The sequence below is a fragment of the Acanthochromis polyacanthus genome, chromosome 19 (genome assembly GCF_021347895.1).
Source record: "Acanthochromis polyacanthus isolate Apoly-LR-REF ecotype Palm Island chromosome 19, KAUST_Apoly_ChrSc, whole genome shotgun sequence".
NCBI classification, from domain to species: Eukaryota; Metazoa; Chordata; class Actinopteri; family Pomacentridae; genus Acanthochromis; species Acanthochromis polyacanthus.
Window position 1 is genome coordinate 16,962,878 of NC_067131.1, and position 20,996 is coordinate 16,983,873.

Below are 20,996 nucleotides of genomic sequence, written 5' to 3' on the forward strand. Positions count from 1 at the left end.
TCCATTTCCGCGTCCTTAATTTTCTTCCCTTTTTTCACCACTGTCACTCCTTTTCACGATCCTGATTTTTTTTTCTTCGCTTACCATTTTCTGTTCTCTCCGTTCCTTCATCTCTGCCCTGCTAGCACTAATGAGCGTTGCCATGGCCAGATCGATACAGGATGGAGTGTTTGTTCTCAGCGCTGAGAGGAAAATGAATGTGGCTGCCATGCATCATCCCCCTCCCCGTCTGTGTGAGGCTGTGGGTGTGCGTCATCGGTGTTTGGCGGGCATGTGTGCTTGTTTATAGCTCACCATGCCCTCATTTGAGTGGCCTTAGTTCTTTAATGGAGACACAAGGGGTAGTGAGACGTTACCGGTGCAAGAAAACCAGACAAGGCCGGGTCTTGTGTTTGGGACAAAAAAAAAATGTGGAGGGGAAATTAAAATGTTGTTGTTTCACGCTTTGGAGAGAAACAGTTTTAATTACATCCGAACAAACTAGTTTCGACAACTTTGCTACACCACTATCAAAACTTTTTTTTGTTCTATGAACAGTTTTAATTTCGGGGATTTTAACAACACTGAAGAAATTTTAATATCGGATTGTACTTGCTAATGTTTCCTCTTTATGCTGTCACAGTTCCTGGAAGGTGCCACTATCGAGGTGGACCAGATCCACACTCACATGAGGCCTTTGCTGATGATGCTGGGTGACTACCGCAGCCTGACGCTCAACGTGGTGAACCGTCTAACCTCCGTCACACGACTTTTCCCAAACTCCTTCAATGACAAGTTCTGTGACCAGATGATGGTGAGAAACTTCAGACTCTGTTGTTATTCTCCATCTCATCTTGAAACATTTGCTGATCTTTTATTCAGCACCTGACAGCTCAGCATTTATTAAGGCATCGGCATGACAACCACAGCTTAAAACTGGCAGCTTAGTGCCAGAGATTCAGCTGAAACTTTTTCTGAGCTGAGTTTTTGAATATTTTTTAACTTTAAAAATTGCTTGTAATTCTGCAGATTAATATGGTTCAAAATACTTCTGTTGAAGTTTTCTGTTTGCAGTCTAATAAGATCTGCTTACACTGGTCAGTTAGTGTTTTTTCTTATACTTCAACATCAAATATTTAAAAAGAAATGGTGTCAAAGTGAAATACAAGCCAAGACACAACGACAAACCTCTAGCAGCTGTGTAGTAGGCTGACACTTTTTTTTGGCAGTGAGAAGCACGTTATTATCTGTGGACTTGTCTGCCTTATGATAGTTTTCTAATTAAGCAAAGCTTTTCAGCAGAGAGCTGAAATATTAGTTGAGGATTTGCTTATTTATTACTTGTATCTCTTGAGTGAATATCTGCCGTGTTCTACCTGTAGAATTAAACAGCCGTGCACCCACATGCGCTACATTTACACGTGGCCTCAGTCTTATTTCTCTGCCTCTCTGATTCGCAGCAACACCTGCGGAAGTGGATGGAGGTGGTTGTTATAACGCACAAAGGTGGCCAGCGCAGTGATGGCAGTGTAAGTAGACACATTTCACACATAACACCTTCCACACTGAAAGATTTAATACAAATGTGAGTCATTCTTGTCATTTCCAGCATGTAGATGTGTCCTCTTTCTTTTGTGTGCTTTTCTTGAAATCCTGCTTGAATGCAGCGTAAAAGCGTTCATGGCCAGGTCAATATGACTGTCTGCTCTCACCGTTTTTGTTCAGTTGATGCGGGCTACCTGAACCAAATAGCATTCACTGAAGGGGGAGAGAAATTGCTCCTTATACTCACAAAGCCATAGTCACATGTAGTCAACACCTTCTCTGTGTGGCCTCCTCCCAGATGAGTTGTGAGTGCCCATATTACAATCAATGATTAATTAGGCGCCAGGCAGGCGGTGGTGGGCCCAGCACTGCGTCTCCTCATTATCTCCTCGACAGATAACCTTGTAAAGGCAGAGAAAAGGTGAGAGAGGGGAAAAAGCAGCTGCCTCTCCCTCACAGAAATAAAGCAATTTTTTTTTGCTCCCCTCTCTTCATGCGAGTTCATCCTGACCCATCTCAAAATGGTGTGTTTAATTAGATGCAAATTGGGCCTTTGTCTTTCCCGCCCTCCAAATTGTGGTCTTTGTGCCTGTTGACAGCAAGGCTGGCAGTGACAGTAGAGCCAGGGTCATGGAGTCAATTAGCTCAGCCTGATAAAGACAAAAACTGGGGACGGAGGGATGAGGCAGGGCCGAGGAAGACGGTCTGAAGACATGTTGACATGAGAGCGTTTTGACAGATCGGAGGAGAACGCTGAGTGGAATACTGAGTGAAGAGGAGAAAGAAGTAGTTCGTGTGACAGATAAATGAAAACTAATCTGACTGGAATGGTGTAACTACAATGCCAAAAAATGTCTGTCTGACTTGGTATCAGTGTTTTCCTCCGAATGCCATTGATTCTGTGTTACTCAGTTTACATTCCAATTCAGCCCCGGCCTTTTGATTCATTGAATCCTGAGAAAAGTTGTTCCTGAGGTCACTTGTAGAGGTTGCCGTCTGCCTGTCCATTATCACCCTGTCTTATCTGCTCACCTTCCATGTGGAACAAAGACAGACAACACACAGCCACACAAAAATGCACACATACTGTTCTGCTGACTCTGATCATTGTCTCCCGTTCTGGTACAGCCTGCGTTGGAGGGCGTTGAGGTGAGATGTGACCTGGTGTTGCGCCCTCTGTTGGTAACTCTGTCAGTGATTGAAACTTAGTTTGAACCAATGTCGTGCTGGTGAACTGAACCAATGTCGTGGTAGTGGTGGAGTTGCCCTGTATTTCTGTCTCCATGTGTCTGTGGTCATCTTCAGAAGTATTACTGTCATCTCAGTCGCTTTGCTCTAACCTCACATTTTGACTGTTTACAAGTGTCCAGTTCTCCTGTTTTGCCTCTGACTTTTGCTCCTCCAAGATGTTGATAACCCAGTGTTTATGAAAAATGACCATGCTTTCTGTCCTTTATTTGTTTTGACCCTGTGCAAATGTAATCCAAGAGCTCATGTGAGTGTTGTTATCTGCACCTAACTACCTAATAATTGCAGTCGTTTGACCAAGATTCATCCTCGTCTTTCCACAGTGGCTGTCCATCAAGGCTGTCTGTTAGAAATTGTCTGTGTCTAAGTCATCTGTCCATGAATTTCATCCACTCCTTTGTTCCCTCTGTTGTCTTTCTCTGAATCTTTCTGTAGGAGATGAAGATCTGTTCTGCCATCATTAACCTTTTCCACCTGATCCCCGCCGCACCTCAGACTCTAGTCAAACCTCTGCTGGAGGTAGTCATGAAGACGGAGAGAGCCATGCTCATAGAGGTAAGACACTCAATTTCACTCTTTAGATAGACTGTCTTGCATTATAAGTAGTGTTCAGAATCCATCATAGTCATGCAGACAATTAAAGCTGCAGGAGGATTAGCAATGAAATCCTAAAGCACTGCCCAAACAGTGATTCACGAAAATAGAGGCTTTAGTTGTTTTTTATTAACATAAAGGGTTAGATGTGTCAGAAATTAGATTTGTGCTTTTCTGGTGACTTAATGTTGTGTTAGTTGAGCAGTTGTAAGTAGTGTGTAGTAGGGAGACTGAGGCAAGAAAAGTAGATGTTGGTTTTAATTAGTTGTTACAATGGTAGAGATGAGGAAATGACCATTGTTGTGTTTTAAACAACGTTACAGCTTGATAGAACAGCCATTGACATTTTATAGGTGAAGTCGACAATAGTTACATTAAATGCTAAACACTTCATCTCAAGATATTACTAATCTGAATCTGGGATAAATTTATTACATCTGTATGGTATAAAGTACAGTGTCAACGGCTCGGAGCGTCTGAATTTTCACAAGAAAGTGATACAGTCTAAGTCTGCGTTTGCTTTCGTAAAGTCATTCTCAACTTAGATTTTTTCTGACTGCTTCCTTTGCTTTTCCTTCTCTGCTCTTATTTTGTCTCACACCAGGCCGGCAGTCCATTCAGGGAGCCTTTGATCAAGTTCCTGACACGGCACCCATCTCAGACGGTGGAGCTGTTTATGATGGAGGCTACGCTCAACGACCCCCAGTGGAGCCGCATGTTCATGGTCAGACAATCGCAGCTCTGAGTAGCAGCCCCTTCAGTCTTTTCATGGACATATTTGCCATTAAAAAAGCATTTTGCTTTTTTGCTGCTTCTGTAATAGGCCATAATCAGGGATATATTGGGTGTTTCGAGGCTCAGTAGTCCTGTTAATACCAAATTGAGATGGATCACTCCCAGTAAAATTTCCTAATTTTTTTTAATCATTCCACATCATATTTCTTAAAATGTGTTATGTGCAGTTGTTGGTTCAGTGGCGTGAACACAGATTTCTCCAGTTTTACTGTATGTATGTGTTCATCTGCAGAGTTTTTTGAAACACAAAGATGCCAAGCCACTAAGAGACGTACTGGCCTCTAATCCCAACCGCTTCGTCCCCCTGCTTGTTCCTGCTGGTACTGCAGCAACCGTTCGACCTGGATCTCCCTCAACCACCACAGCTAGACTGGATTTGCAGTTTCAGGCTATCAAGGTTTGCACATTTCCATTGGGTGCCATAAGATGTACACCTACACCCACACATTTACATGTCTTTGCCAGTCAGATGTGTGCATGTCTAATGTGGTCCTTCATCCAAATCTTAGTACTGCTTAACTGTTATTAACTCCATCATTTGTCCTAACCTAACGTAACCTTTTTTTCTTCTTCCCATCTGTTCAGATTATTAGCATCATCGTTAAGAATGATGAGGGTTGGCTGGCAGGACAGCACTCCTTGGTCAGTCAGCTGAGGCGAGTCTGGGTCAGTGAAGCGTTCCAGGAGAGACATCGCAAAGACAACATGGCTGCCACGAACTGGAAGGAGCCCAAACTGCTGGCCTATTGCTTGCTAAGCTACTGCAAGTATGTAGACTTACTCAACATGTAATGAGGAGAAAATCTGAGTGACTAGTGGATAAGCTGTACCTGAAAATAGATATTTGATATGAATTTGTTGTTTGGGGACTAATAAGAAACCGCATACTCTTCCAAACGACTGTGGTAGATGAACTTATGGGCCAGTCATTAATCTGAACAGTGCTACCATCAGTGTGAAACTTGATGACTTAAGTGACCCTTTGAGGACCATTTTGAGTTATTAAGTAGTATAAGCACTACAAGATAATAATGCAAATTTTTGAAGTTAGTGCAGTTTCTAAGTTTAACAACATTCCAATCATGAATGACCTTCTCACCCCACCTCTCTGTCTGAACACTGAGAATGTGCTAACACACTTGGTGCACTAGACACTCAGCAGATGTTTATTTCAGACCTTGCAATTAACCCCAACCACTCCAGCCAGTAATTTTAGAATGTATGTGTTCCGTCAATCTTCTTTTGATAAAGTTCTCTTTCAAAAATGTATGAAACTGGCTAGTTATCAGATTTAGATTAGTTGGTACTACAAATTCTGTTGCGCATGGCACACTGATTGTTGTTGGCGTATCTCTTTCCGTCTGTGCACTGAACTGATTGACCCTCTGTCTTCCCAAAAGGCGAAACTACTCCGAGATCGAGCTGCTGTTCCAGCTGCTGCGCGCCTTTACAGGTCGCTTCTTGTGCAACATGACCTTCCTGAAGGAGTATATGGAGGAGGATATTCCCAAGAACTACTCCATTGCCCAGAAACGTGCCCTGTTCTTCCGCTTCGTTGAGTTCAATGACCCCCACTTCAACGATGAGCTGAAAGCAAAGGTATGCACACAGACAAGCAGAGCAGGAAAGCCACTTAATGATTCCATGCCACACAGACTTGAAATTTCGCTGTAACTTTTAGAGTTTTGCCAAACATCTTTTAGAACTGACATCCAAGTGATGTCTGGAGGTCGAATACAGTTTTACCATTTAAACTTTGAAGAAACAGTGTGGCTTAGAGCACTCATATGATTGATAAATATATAGCATGGTCATGACTTTTGTCTGTGGATTGGTTATGTTTGTGCGCCTATGTGTAAATGCGTGTTTTGGTATCAGTTGTCAATGGTCAGACTACAACTCTGCACCAGCCAATGCAGTATTGGTTAACTGAAATGCAGATGTTAATGTATAGTAAGAATCTACATCTACCCTGCTGCTACCTCATAAAGCCAAGAGCACTATTCACAAGGCTGGATACAGTAACTGACATTTGGGATGGTGGTGCCCTTGAATATGCATTCAGGTCAACACTTCTGTCTCAGTGATGAGTACAAGTGCACAGTGTCAACCTGTAGAAGACCTGCCACCAACTCCTGACCACATACTGTACCTTATGAGACTATATACTTGTGTCTACATGTATGTAGCAAGCTGTATAACATAAAACGCATAGTTCTGTTTGCAAAGTGTTCACTGCTATCAGTCACTCCGAGTTCACTTGCATAAAACAGGTTAGTGATATTTAGATATTCAGGGCCTTACAGCTGAGTCACAAACTACTAAATACAGAAGAATGAAAAATAAGACAGTTAAAGAGTGAACACAAAAATATATACCATCATTTCAGCAATAAAACAGTCCCCCTCCATCTCTGACCAGAAACTGAGCCCTTCTTGAATGTTGTCATGTTTTCCAACACATTTTACATGAAGTTTATAGTCTAGACCAAAGCATATTTACTTTGTAACTCTGTTAAAAATTGCCTCTAGATTTGAGATTACCTCTGTCAGCACTGTGACAGACCAGTGGCCTGTTCAGGTGTGCTCAGCCGTGTTGCAGTGGGACAGGCTCCAGCTCCCACTTCGACCCTACTCAGACTAAGCGATAAAATGATGGATGTACGGTACTTCGACAGTACGGTTCTGTGTCTGTGGAGAGGTGATTGTGATGGTGGATCTGCAGTGCCATTCTTGTCATACAACATCACCTGTGACTTGGTATGCCAACACCTATACTGAACCACACATGGTGTTTACACATAGGTGCACAGACAAAATGAAAGCAATCCACAGCCATAACAGAAGCATCCTGCAGCATGTTAAATGTTTATCAGCCATGTGGTATTATAATTGCTCTATGTTACAGTGTCTCTGCAGGCAGTGATGGACTTAATTTAGTTTTAAACACCATGTGGGAGTGCCTTGGCTGGTATGCTGTCACAAGTTGGCAGGGTGTTATCACAATATACCAACTTGGGTTATAGAGAAAAGTTAGTTTTATGAGATACCTTGGCTGTAGGAAATAACGAGCATTTTGTAATGTAACAACAAAGTGATGCAAGAAAATGTTCTGGGAACAGGATGAAGTGGTGGCTCCTAGTAATGAGGAAGTATGTCAGATTTACATGAAATGTGCAAAAACAAGAGCTTTATTGTTAAAAATGAGAGGCCAAGGACATTTTTGTCATTGAAGCTGCAATCCAAAACTCTGCATTTTCAAATATATAAATATATTATAAAGCCTCATATATTAAAAAAACGCATTTAGATAAATATGCTAATATGAAACTGTAGCATACATAGACTTTAATTGACAATAACACTTTTGATTTATATTCTGGACTTGTTGCATTGTGGAAAAATAGATTTTAAATCTTCGATAATCCATAAGCTTACCCAACCCTAAACTGAGTGATGCATTATTTATGATTTGGCATCTCCTCGCCTTACTTACTTTGCTTCCTCAGTGTGGGGATATACAACCTTCAGGGATCTGATCTGAGTGACTTTTATGGTTGGCGTGTTTTGTACCAGAAGTTCTTTGATAGAGTCAGGAAGGTCATTTTGTCTGGTTCTAGACCCTCAGAGGCTCACAGATGAATGCTTCTGTCCTCTCCACCTGACCTGCTGCTGCAAGCATTACAGTCATTGGGGCTGCTTTTTAATTAAGCTCCCTCTCCCGCATGCAGGCACTCACGCAAACTCGCGCGCGCGCACACACACACACACACACACACACATTTTTGCACAGCTGTAGCAGGCACATAACCTGGCACAGAGGAGCGACAGCACTGCTGTTAAGTACAAACGGGTCAGTGGGGAAGGCCTGTCCTGGCACCCAATAGCACATAGCCAAATGACTGTGTAGCAAGAACACACAACTACACACATGCAGAGGAACCTGACAAGTGTACACAGACCTCCAAAGCCAAGGACATAGTTGTGTTTTTGACGCTGCTCACTCCACCTTTCCTTTTTGCCTTGCCTTCCGTTTAGCACTGCTTTCATGTTGTATGGACTGAAAATGGGACGCAAAGTAAAGGCATAAGAGAGAGTCCAGGCAACTCATTGTTCTGTATCTTTCTTGGTGGAATTGCTGCATTTGAATGTTTAGCAGAGTAGAGTTTAGTCTTTGAGCTACCAAAGCTGCAGCATCCCCACTGCCCTGCCCCCTTCAGAGTTTTGCTCCTATTGTTGTTTTTCCCTTAATTGTCCTCCTCTGGTGTGCAGCAGATGCTAGCTGTGAGGCAGAGACGCAGGCCGACAGACACAGGATGCGTTTCTGTATGAATATGTTTGTGTTGATTGGTATATGAGTCGTGAGCAAGCGGATGAGTGTGGGTGTTACCTCCACTGACATTTAAATAATTGCCTGTAGCATTTTCCCGGAAGCGCAATATCAGAGGCAAGTGTGTGCGCGTCTTCTTAGTCATGCCTGGGAGTTAGATAGAAAACCTGATTCTTTTACTACATCTCAAGAGTCTAGGAGAGTAGTTTGAGCGAGCAGAGAGGAGTGTTTAAGAAAGAGAAGGACAGAGACAGGAGCAATGAATCATCGATGGTAGCACAGACTGACCTCATGCTGCTGCTGTTGTGTTCCTTCTTTTCTTTTATCCTAACACTTCTTACAGAAAACCGCTTTTGTGCTGCTCTTCTGTTCTAAAGCGTTTGACTATTCGCGGTGGAGATCTCGCGCAGACAAGCAAACAAACAAATGTATGAAATTTATGAAGCACAGTGCATCTGTTTCACATTCTGCTGTTTCTCTTTATGTTTCCATCACGACAAACAATGCAACAGACTTTTCTGCAACATCAGAATATGTCTGCATGCTGTGTTACTACCGTCTACTCAGCAGAGACCGAAATCAAACTGAACTTTTCAGGTGACGCAACAAATACATGTTTTGTTTGTACCTGTAAATTTTGTGCACCCCTTCTATTATATTAAAGGAGCAGTTTGAACAGTTTTAATGATTTGTTTTTACATTTCACATTTGGAATATTATCATTGCAAAACTGTATTATAAACACAGATTTACTGTCTTGTTAGTAGCTGGTCCGAACAGTCAAATATAGACAATTAACTAATCATCCCAGTGTAATCGCATTATTGAAGCAGAGTTCTTAAAATCAGCAGCAATTCAGCAGCACATACGCCTAATAATGTGTAAAACCGATTACATTATTCTCGCAATTGTTCTTCAAGATTAGAGTCATACATTTTTTGGTGCATTGCTGAAGTATATGGAAGCATAATGCATTATCTCCCTCCCTCATTACTATATACCTCCCGTTGAGGTCAGAGAACTCCTCTAGCAGCACTGCAACACACTCAGTCACACACACACACGCTCATTTGCAAATGGAAATAGGATTTAACAAAATTAAGACACCTGCAGAACAAGATTTAGGCCACTTGCTCGGAAGTATTACATCACACACATGAACTATCACACAGATGTAGCGCTTGTGTAAGAGCACATCATGAGCAGCATTACAAAAAAATGCTGTTATTTTACAGTGATTGATGTCAGAGAGGGTTGGAATTAATAGGAACAGATGAGACGGAAGATCAGAGTGGTACTCGATGCGTTTTCTTTGTATTTTCATTTGGGAGTGTGTGTGTGGGTCTATCAACATGCATGTACGTTGTGCAGAGTGCGCGTGAATAATGTGCTAATGGAGGAGTTGGAACATATGCTACCACAGCTCATTCTCCACTGAGCGATGCCCTGTCCTCCCCAATGATGGATTGAATAGGGGTGTTCATTAATAGATAGCAGCTTCTTTAATAAATGCAGTCGTTAGCCCTATTGTGCTTGGGTTATTTTGTATTTTACTGGCTAATCACGCCTTCATTCGCAATCCCTGCAGGTTTCAACATATTAGTAAATGACATTTTAATTCTTCCCTCTTTGGATTTTGGATTTTTATGGATTTTTGTTTTTGCTTTAAATGCGCATAGATTGATTAAGAGAATGTTATTTTTCTTCCGTGTTGTTTCAGAATATGCATTGTTTTTTTTCTTTCTTAAATGTCACGCTATTTATTACCATTATTATGGGTCACATTTGACATTGCCATGCCTCAAGCCTGTCTTTGTGCACTGATGTCTTTTTTCCTGTTTATTGAATCAAAGTTTCTTCCCCTGTTATTATCAGTCTAAAAAAGACTTCTGCCCCGTTGATTTTAGAATAGATTTTAGTGCAGATTGCTCTTTCATCGCTTAATTATGTGCGATGGAGAGCTGAGAGTGTGCAAGTTTTTTCTTTTATGTAGCTTTTGAAAGACCACACCAAGTGATTTCACTGATTAGTTTCTCCTTTCTTGAAGGTGTGCTATGAGTGAAATTATCCATTATAATCTTGGCAAAGTCGGGTGAAGGCTGTAAATTCACCTACGGAAAAATGTAAATGTAAAAATGGAGTTTCTTATCAGTGAAATCATTTTTACATGAGTTTTTTTCTTGTTTAATAGGTACTGCAGCATATCTTGAATCCAGCCTTCCTGTACAGCTTTGAGAAAGGGGAAGGCGAGCAGCTGCTTGGACCGCCCAACCCTGAAGGAGACAATCCTGAAAGCATCACCAGCGTCTTCATCACCAAGGTACACATGCACACTTCAACACAACTTGATCAACTTCTCTCTGATTTATTTACCTTGTGCATTCCATCTGTCCATTCTCACTCACTATCAGCTACATTCCACGTACTGATTCTTCGTCTCTAATGACTTTCACATATTACTGTGCAGAGCAGGACAAAAAATTCTGACTACAGAAAATGTGTTCTTACCCATGAAAATGGGTTTGAATGATTGTGAAAAAATGGCCACGTTTATTAAGTAAAATTCAAAATTGTAAAAAAAAAAAAAAAAAAGGCAAAACAGGAATGTTCTCTGCTCTGAAACAGATGCTACCAGTCTGTCATGAGGTCTCTGACTAACCGCTTTATCTGAAGCAGAAAAAACTGTGCTAATTGTGCAAACTGATCGGAGTTTGTTTGAACTGAATTAAATAGTTGAGATGTGAAATCACAAATGCGCACTGAAGATATAGAATATTTTCATAACTTTGCAGCTGCAACTACTACTACCTGCTACAGTAAAGTAAACACACAATGCCACTTACACTAGTTAACCAGCAAACTGTAGGCTGTAGTAGTAACTCATGTTAAATCATCGAGCCAGGATTTAGGCATGGCCTAAAACTTCTCAACACAAAAGTAATGAACAACAGTTCAATTTATTATTCAGTACTACATAGTAGACAGTCTTATCATGTGCTCAGAAATTATTTTCTGACATATATAATGTGTTTAGAAGCAAATCTTACAAATTCACTTACATTTCCTTTAATTGCTGTCATGTTATATTACTCCTTTTAGTCTCTTCCGTGTGTTTTTGTTTTTCTCTCTTCCTCCCACCGTCCCACTGGTGCCTCTTTCCATCACGTTTCATTCATCAGACCACACTATAACTCTTGGTGTAAATGTCACAGTGTGACCATGCTAAAGGTCACTGTGTTTGTTTGTGCTGTGGCAGGTCTCATCACTGACTAACACTAGTTCTAATGGCTGCTAATGGCTCCTCTACGGTCTGGTTAAAACTCATTTCCTCCCTTATCCCTACTCTCTCAATGAGTTGTCCCCTCTTATGTGCCCCTTCTAAAAGGAATTTAAATGGTGATTGGGATTTGATTGGAGAGGTGTAAGAGATTTTCATTATGTGTAAAAATGCATTGAGTTGTGGTGCATTATCATTTAGAGGCAATGCACTTCAGTAATAATGTATTACACTTCGACAATTCTAACAGACAGTATATTCAGTAGACTGTACTACTCTGTCTTATTTGTGTACTTAAGTGCAGTAAATAATTTAAGACTTCAGTCTACAGCTGATAAGAATTACAGTAGCACCAACAGTTTTCAGGCATTTTATTTGACACAAATACACCTGGAAAAAAACAACTGATTCATTGTTAATCATTAACAACCCTGTCAAATCCCTGCATCAAATCCCCAGCTGTTTCCATTTCTGCTTCACCCAACAATTTTTAACACGTCATCCTTCCCTTCCCTCTCCTAGGTTCTGGACCCAGAGAAGCAAGCTGACCTGTTGGATTCTCTGCGAATCTGCCTGCTGCAGTTCTCTACCCTGCTAGTGGAGCATGCACCCCACCACATTCATGACAACAACAAGTCACGCAATAGCAAACTGCGTCGCCTTATGACCTTCGCCTGGCCATGCCTGCTACCCAAAGCCTGCGTGGACCCTGCCTGCAAATACAGTGGTCACTTACTTCTGGCACACATCATTGCAAAGTTTGCAATCCACAAGAAGATTGTCCTGCAGGTGAGGAGTAATGAAAAGAGAGAAGAGAAACTCAGAGGATCTGGGGTTTAATGTACCATGGAGCTAAAAACTGAGAGAAAACATGGGAAATCTGAGCAGCAGATGAAAAAAAAAAACACACACACAGTGAGTTCAGAAAATAACTGCATGCAGAAACAGACAAAACAAGCAAAACATCAAAATGACAAGGATTTGGAATTATCTTGAAATAAAATGACAACAGATGAATTAACCATGGAAAACAGGGTACTTATAACAAGGACCCTTACTGTGTGAGTAGTACTTATGAAGAAAGTGATGCCATAGAGTTGTGAAGTGGAAAGAATGATTTTAGACACCCATGGTTCCAAAACTAAAAATCCATTGCATTTTTCCAAAAGTAATTTCTAGGTACCTCATAGCATTTTTACAGTTGGACTGTTTGACTTCTTGTTTAAATGACTCTTATATCACCCCTTCATTTGTAACTGTGTCACAGATATATGGGCCTTCGATTAAAAAGTCAATGATACAAGGTTGTTTACGTGACATTTTCTGGGGAGAGGGTAACAACTCCCATGGTGCGTTTTTACAAGAAACACCAAGTCTCTAAGCTTGAAATTCTCTAATATGAGCTGCTGATGGTGTGTAAAAAGCAACTAAAAACACAATCCGCTCCATGAGTCAGTTCAGTTTTGGTTTTTGTGCCCAGTTTGATTAGCAGCCACGGTGCCTCATTTTGTTCCCAACTACAGTAATGAAGCAAAATGGTTTTCATATAGTTCCGATTAATGCCTGTGTCTGACTTATTTTCCATAGGAATAGTCATGGAATAACAACAATATAAGCCACGTTTGTATGTTCAGTACCGTTTATTATGTATGTGCAAAGAATAAAACTTAAATAGGCATAAAGATAAAAAGACTTCTAGAGCCAGGGGCCCCAACCAGCTTACGACTCCATAGGGGATTTAAGAATGTGAGGTGAGTGTATGTCAGAGTATATGCTTTCCTGTGCTCTATATGTAGGGAGGGAAACACTTAAAAGGGTTATAAAAGGAAAAAACTCGGTATGTTGCCAACTAAATTATGATGTCTGTGTTCCATGCAGGTTTTCCACAGCCTGTTGAAGGCCCACACAATGGAGGCCCGAGCCATTGTTCGCCAGGCCATGGCGATCCTTACCCCAGCTGTCCCTGCGCGCATGGAGGACGGCCACCAGATGTTGACACACTGGACTCGCAAAATCATTGTGGAGGAGGGACACACGGTTCCACAGCTGGTTCACATACTGCATCTCATTGTGCAGCACTTCAGGGTGAGAACACGCAAACAAACAAACACGCACATACAGGATCATACAGACATAAAACTCTATCAGTAAATACACGTCCACCTGTCAGACCTTTGCTATTGAATGTATGAAATCCCAGGATATCCATCTGCACTGGGTGAAGTAGACAAAAGAGTCAAACATATCCACTTTTAGTCCCTGCACCTTGCAGCAATCATGACCGATCTCTCTAAACACTTTGGTCAAGTTTACACTGCGTGGTTTTCATTCCAGTTTCAATCATTTCCCATAATATGTTTCTCAGAATGACTTATCAATCAGTCTGTAGATCAGATTTTATCTGTGTAACACTTTTCATACAAACGAAAATTCAACACAAAGTGCTTTACAGATAATTGAAATCGAAAAAACTGCAATAAACCAGCACAAAAATAATTACTGAATATTAAAATCTTGAATCTAACATTGTATGATACTTCAAGGTAAGCTGCCATCACAAGCAGTGAGTACAACTGCTGCTTACAGGTGTTTGATGCTCCTGCCTGCTCACTGCAGGGAGCCACAGGGAGAAAAACAGTTGAGGAGCCAATTTTGTTGATTATCTGAGTACCTCGAATTGCATGACACCTCTTAACAGATCCTAATTGGAAATGAGTGTCCTCATCAAAGATTGTATTGTCTTATGTGGGCCTATTAATAATATTTCTGTAAGTTAATTTAACTTTTATATTTGCTGTAGCTGCTGTGCTTCGTTGTCTACTAGTCTAAAGCTGTATTCTTAGCATTGCTGGCCATAGAATCCAATGCTGAAGGCCTGCTTTTGCCTTAATGCAGCTACGTTTTTAGACACATCCTTCACAGTGGCAATCAGTGGAGTCAAAGAGCATCTCAACTGTGGACATGTGAACAATAGCAAAAGATCATTGGTCTTTATGCTCGCCTTCCCTCTTAAACTTGAGAGACGCTTTTGCCCTCTCGCTTCTTGAGCTGATGTTCTGCGCCTTACCAGTCAGAGAGCGACAGTCTTTTAGCAGAAGACTGACATTTTCCTCAACTCCCCTCTCTATCTCACTGACAGGCTCCTCTCACTGGGCCAGATGACTAATCTAATGTAATCACATCAGCATAATTACACTGGGGAGGAGATGATGACAGACAGATGAGAGACTTTGTGCGTGTGTATTTGATAAAGAAATGGAGAGATTGTGTGCGTGTTTGTCTGTGTGTGCACACGTGATGGACAGGGCTTAGCCACTCCGTCATTCAGGGGCTGTGAAGTCCTGCTCTATTGACTATAATTACTCTCAAAGTGAGAAGCTTTAATATTCTTTGACACTGACAAAAGCCCTCAGATAGACATCTCATCTCTCGCTCTTTTGTCTGCATGTGTGTTTAAGAGTCCCAGTTCAGTTTTGGGAAGCTAAGTGACTCTTGAGCGTGACACTTGAGCGTGTGAATGCTTGGGGCTAAGTGTGTGTCATCATGTCCTTGAGACTAAGTAAGAATACGAGATCAGAGTTTGCCTATTCTGACTCAGAGTGATTGAGCACCTCATTTTAACTTTGCCTGTGTGATCACCCCAAAAATCTAGAGCTAAGCATCAGCACTTTAAGGAAAAGATAACTCCTGTAAATCACAGCGCTTGCCTTTTCAGTTTTTATTTTTGGCAGCCTTCACCGTATTGATGCCCTGTGAGGCTGACCGGACTTCCTGCAGCAAGATGACACGAGACAGCATTGTGATCAGCTGACTGGAGACATTTCAGTTTTAGGCACTCCTTGGTTTTGTTATGGCTACATTCACCCTTTTTATTTTAAAACTTTTAAACTATGCTGTTGTTACACCCAGTGTCCAGGTTACCCCCTGTGTTTTAGGAACCATAAAATGGAGACGGAGACTTGCTTGAAATGCTGCTCACCCTGTTTCAGTGTGAAAGCTCCAGTGCTGCATTTCACTATGGACAGGCAGAAACGGAGACTTTTGAAAACAATGATGCAGACACCCATGTTTGCTTCAGTATTGGGTCCTTGAACCAGCATTCAGCGACACCTTGTAGCAATTCCAAGCCAAGAAATCTTAGGTCTTGCTTTTTACCTTTGCTGCTCTTTATTTATGCAGTGTTTAAAAACTAAGCCGCCAACCTTCTGCTTTTTTGTTTACGCTGGCGTGCACATGCCCATTGTGCATGAATAGCCATGTAACATGCATGCTGTTCAGGTCAAAATTGTCTCTGAAGTGATTCTAAAATGCTCCTCTGAACAGAGATTATTTTTCTTTAAAACACCATCATAGAAGAAAAAATGTATTAGTCTGGCCGTACTCAGAGCGTTCTAGCAGAAGATCCAGTAGCTATTGAGCTACATAGGCAATTGCTTTAGATGGTTGCTAAATCTGATGAAATCCATCTCATGTGTGATAACAACTGAGAAGACAGCCCATTTAAAATTAAATCGGGAAGAGAGAGATTTTCCTCTTCTGAACAGAATCATCTAAGAACAAGTTAACCAAATCATTAACAGAGTCTCGCATATCTAAATCAATGTTAAATTTAAAGCAAGCAAGACATACAAGTTTCACTTCATAGTTCTCGTGTTTTGTTGTCTCACTGAAACTTATGTAGCAGTGTCTTGAGTCTGTGTTTAAGTTGCAGCAATACAGGATTGTTTGTAAAACTTTTATCTTCCAATCCTCTCTTTCCATTCTTCCATGTTTGGATTCTGCATCATTTTTTTCTGCACAGAGCAGAGGTTGTAGTTGTGAGATATCCAGATAAAGTAGAGAGTAAAAGGCATGCCTGAAGCCACAGTGACATTTTAGATTGATTTTCTGTTCTCTTCATGCCACTCTGTCAGCTGTTTATCCTTACTGGCTTTACTTACTCAGTTACACTTCTGGTTTTTCTAAGCTGTGCTACTGATGCTTTAGCAAAAGAACATGGGTTGTGTTCAGAATACCAAATGGGTAGATATTTTGAATATCTTTTAGAAATATGTTAAATCTCTCTTTAGTTGGTGGAAGATATATTTGCTTGTAATTGCTTTATTTATTTATTTTTGTTTTAATACTCCATTTCTAAATTTTACCTGGTTACTTTTCATAGGTGTACTACCCTGTTCGCCATCACCTGGTGCAGCACATGATCAGTGCAATGCAGCGTCTGGGCTTCACCCCCAGTGTGACCATAGAGCAAAGGAAGCTGGCTGTGGACCTCGCTGAGGTGGTCATCAAGTGGGAGTTACAGAGGATCAAAGACCAGCAGGTGAACATAGTTTTTATTGACTGAGCAGCAAGGGCAGTGTTGTGCTTTGGTGCTCTGCTGACATACACACTACACACTGTCACCAAATCATGTCCTTTACTTCTCACACCATTTTGCTTTTACTGCAAACTTACCCTGTATATTATTTTACAAGACAGAGCTCTTATTATAGTGATTACAACATTTTCTTGGTCACATTTCAAAGATACCCATGACTCCGGTTCCTATAGGAACTAATAACAAACCTCAACAAGATATAATGACATGGTAATTATCGCTGGTGACCACACCTCACCGTGTGTCCCTGTGTTTGGTGCGACAGCCGGAGTCTGAGGCTGAAGTAGGGGCTGGTGGTGAAGGAACCAGTGGGGGAGCTGTGAAAAGAGGACTGTCCCTGGAAGCTGCTGGTGCTGGACAGGATGTCAAGAGATTCCGTACGGCAGCTGGTGCTGCCTCCACGGTGAGCTTGGTAATCGAATGTGACTGACTGGCTTCCACGATGACACTGTTGTATTCTCTTACCTTTAAAATTCATACTAGCTGTCCGTGTGTTATGGGCTTCTCTGAATGATTGCAGAGCAGTTTGAAAAATACTCACCATTTTTCTGATAGTTATTTATGTAATGTATCTCATAAAAATATGCCAACAGGAGATGGCAGCAGGGTTATTGTTGTTGCTTTAATCTAGCTTGCCTAACAACAGTTTTGCAGCCCCTCACCTACTTCAGCTCACATGTCTCTGTCATCTTTTGTTTTTGAGCTCTCAAACGCTAGATAAGATTCCCGTGTTCCAAGAAGCACCGGTGTAAAATTTCTTGTTGTTAAATGATGCCATGGTCAAACTCTGGTACATGCAAAAACTTACCTCTCATAAGACAATTTTTACTTAGAGTACGGTCTTTGAAATTGTTTGTTGGCTCAGTTAGTTCTCCATCACAGCCCTCAAGTTTTGCCTGATGATATTTCCTGACTGCATATGGAGTCTCATCACAATCAACTTGTGTCTGTGTGTCATAGATTAGAGACCATGATTGGGCAGCGACAACACGGTTTGATTAAAATTAGTTTATTCTCACCACACATTTCTGCAAAGATATTTCTCTTCATGAATTTGGCATTTATAATTAATTCCAAAATCTTATCACCATCATTTGGAATATTTATATCTGCTACAATTTAGGGAAAAATTCTGTGTTTTTTTTTCCCCTCTAGAAGTTATATTTGTATCATTGCTAATATAGTTAATCACCAAAACTGATCGAATTAGTACTTCTGGGGGAAAGCTTATTTTTTGTTTTCATTTGGGCACAAACAGCTGTACCTCACATCCCAGCTGCATATGGACTTCTGTAGTTTCTGAAATTACATATTGTGCATATTAAGATTACATGTTTTTAAAATAAATGACTTGGCAGTTGCAGTCTTCATGATGATGTAAACTTCAGCTTCTTTCACCTGACGCCAGAAGAAAAACACAATTGCAGCATTTGTTTCTGTCTGAGCTGAGGAAATGTTAATTGGTCAGAAATTTGCCAGGATAATTATCAGAAAAGCTTGTAGCCTGTGTTTTGCTACAAGCAGTGCAGGGAGAAGCCTGACTTTGTGCGGAGTCTTTGATATTCTCTTCTAACTAAAGACTCAGTGCAGCATTTGCACTGTTGTCATAGAGGTTTCCTATCAATTCTGTCCGTTTTTTGACCTCTTAGAATCTTTTCTGAAGCAACGAAAGTCTTACATATTTGACATGTGAATAATTATAGTTTTTATGTTTTTAGGTGTTTGGACGCACACAGTCCATGCCAGGTACAGAGACCATGCTCACCAAGCCTGTCGAGAAGCAACACACTGACACTGTAGTCAACTTTCTGATCAGGATTGCGTGCCAGGTAAGGCCTCCACCATTACTGAGTGCACAAAGACAGAGACACACAAACTTAACTCCACCTCTCACACACACACTCATTGTCCACGTACACCAATTCTGCCATCCATAGCGCCTGCCAGGTAGGACACAACTGTTCTAAACACTCAGTTGGGTGAGGATAGGACACACTAAACACATCTCCACACCCACAGTCCTTTATTTGTCTCCTCATACAGCTGTCCCTTGGTCTAGTGGCGATGATGACCTTGGTCACAAGCCTGAAATAGACTGCTGAGATTTCACTCACCTTGACTTTTCCTACTTTCTTTTTTGGGCCAAGCTTCATTCTCACTGTTCATCCAACCATTTCTGTTGAATATAACCTTCTGTATTAACCGCTGGGGATCACTCACTGCTCACTGAACAGTCTATAGAAACATAATCTCTTCTTTGTATTCCATTTGATAACGGAATATTGTGATACTACATTGATCGCTGGAGAAAAATTATGTTTTTGCTGGCCCGAGGGATTACCATCAGCCAAAGGACACCACACCTAGAGCTGATAAGGATTCATTGTCTTGGTCAAGGATGCCGCTGCAGAGTGGATGCTTGTCACTGTGAAGTGTGGTACAGAGGCTCCTGATTGAAGGATGATCTCCTTCCTGGCTGTGCCGCTTTTGAACTCTTGCTGCATGAATGAAATTACAATATGCGCTGACAGTCCTTGCCTCTTCTCGCCCTGTGTGATTTCTTACCTCTTTAGGACACTATTGTGATACTGAAGATGAAGACCCATTGTCATTGATAATGATAATGATACCAGCCTTCCTGCTCTTCTGTCTAGGTGAACGACAGCACCAATGTGGCCGGGTCTCCCGGGGAGCTGCTGTCCCGCCGCTGCGTTAGCCTGATGAAGACTGCCCTCAGGCCGGACATGTGGCCTCGTGCTGAGCTCAAGCTACAGTGGTTTGACAAGCTGCTCATGACCGTGGTAAGATGAGATTTGCCTCCACAATGATCGTCATATTGTCTCTTATTGGGCCGCTTTTATGTTTTATATGGCCACATTCATGCTTGTATTCTTGGCCTTTTGTGATGCAAAGCCTGTCATTACTGCTATTCTGCACTGCATTTCCCTGCAATCACTGTGTTTACACCTGCGAAGGCTATTCCCTGGATTTTTCTTCTATCAATATTAACTTTCTGAAGTAGTCTGACTTATCTTTACTGTGTTGTTGAGGAGACTGTTGTTGTTTTTGGGTAAATCCAAAAAACCCCGAATGTTTATATGTGCCCACATCACGGATTATTCGAAGCTACTAATACAAGTGTTTGTCATCAACAGTATTTTAGGCAAACAAGTTTGAATAAAATTCAAAATATTTATGCTCGCTGCTGTTGTTACAGCTCCGAGCAATAAGCAGCAGACAGTAAAGGATAACTAATGCCTTCCCAGAGAAGTTTCCCTGTCGCTGCTTAAGCTCTGTCTTAGTGTTTGCTCTAACACCTCACAGTCCTTTGTGTGTTATCAGTAATACATGAAGTGAGGCGCCAACCGCCATAATGACAAAATAATGACAGTGGTGAGATAACAGGAGTCTATCCGGGTTGGCCTCTGCCTTCTCATTCAACCCTCAACCTCTCTTCATCCTAAAGTCCTCATCCCGACTTTCTCTATCAGCCCACTGTGCCTTTCTGCATCCTTCCACGCCTTTCCCTCTGCCTCTAACCACTTCCTCCTCTCATCTCTTCATTTCTATCCAGCCTCTTATCTCAAGCTTTCTTCTCTCTCTCTCTCTACTCATCTCTCTGGTCTGACTTGGCGTCACTGTTCAGACAAGGTTATCACCATACGCAGGCAATTGTCACGTACTTCCCTTGTTCTCTTTTGGGGATCACTGCGTCGGCCGCGCCTTTTTCCTCAGCCTACGCACACACACACACACACACACACACACACACACACACACACACACACACACACACACACACACACACACACACACACACACACACACACACACACACACTCAGCCCTTCCA

The 20,996-nt window shown here is 41.5% G+C and overlaps 1 protein-coding gene across 3 annotated transcripts in view; it reads left to right on the forward strand.

Moving 5' to 3' along the window:
* Positions 1 to 20,996, forward strand: part of trrap (transformation/transcription domain-associated protein) — a 90,717-nt gene that overhangs the window by 22,396 nt on the left and 47,325 nt on the right. For 2 of the 3 annotated variants that reach the window (XM_051939411.1, XM_022204907.2), the window contains exons 30-44: positions 623 to 793; positions 1,440 to 1,508; positions 2,653 to 2,673; positions 3,208 to 3,327; positions 3,971 to 4,090; positions 4,394 to 4,558; positions 4,747 to 4,928; positions 5,562 to 5,760; positions 10,682 to 10,810; positions 12,290 to 12,556; positions 13,646 to 13,852; positions 16,929 to 17,087; positions 17,410 to 17,547; positions 18,863 to 18,973; positions 19,799 to 19,945. In XM_051939411.1, the coding sequence (XP_051795371.1) occupies positions 623 to 793; positions 1,440 to 1,508; positions 2,653 to 2,673; positions 3,208 to 3,327; positions 3,971 to 4,090; positions 4,394 to 4,558; positions 4,747 to 4,928; positions 5,562 to 5,760; positions 10,682 to 10,810; positions 12,290 to 12,556; positions 13,646 to 13,852; positions 16,929 to 17,087; positions 17,410 to 17,547; positions 18,863 to 18,973; positions 19,799 to 19,945 (2,205 nt within the window). The remainder of the gene's footprint in view (positions 1 to 622; positions 794 to 1,439; positions 1,509 to 2,652; positions 2,674 to 3,207; positions 3,328 to 3,970; positions 4,091 to 4,393; positions 4,559 to 4,746; positions 4,929 to 5,561; positions 5,761 to 10,681; positions 10,811 to 12,289; positions 12,557 to 13,645; positions 13,853 to 16,928; positions 17,088 to 17,409; positions 17,548 to 18,862; positions 18,974 to 19,798; positions 19,946 to 20,996) is intronic. The other variant, XM_022204908.2, reaches the window with a different exon arrangement.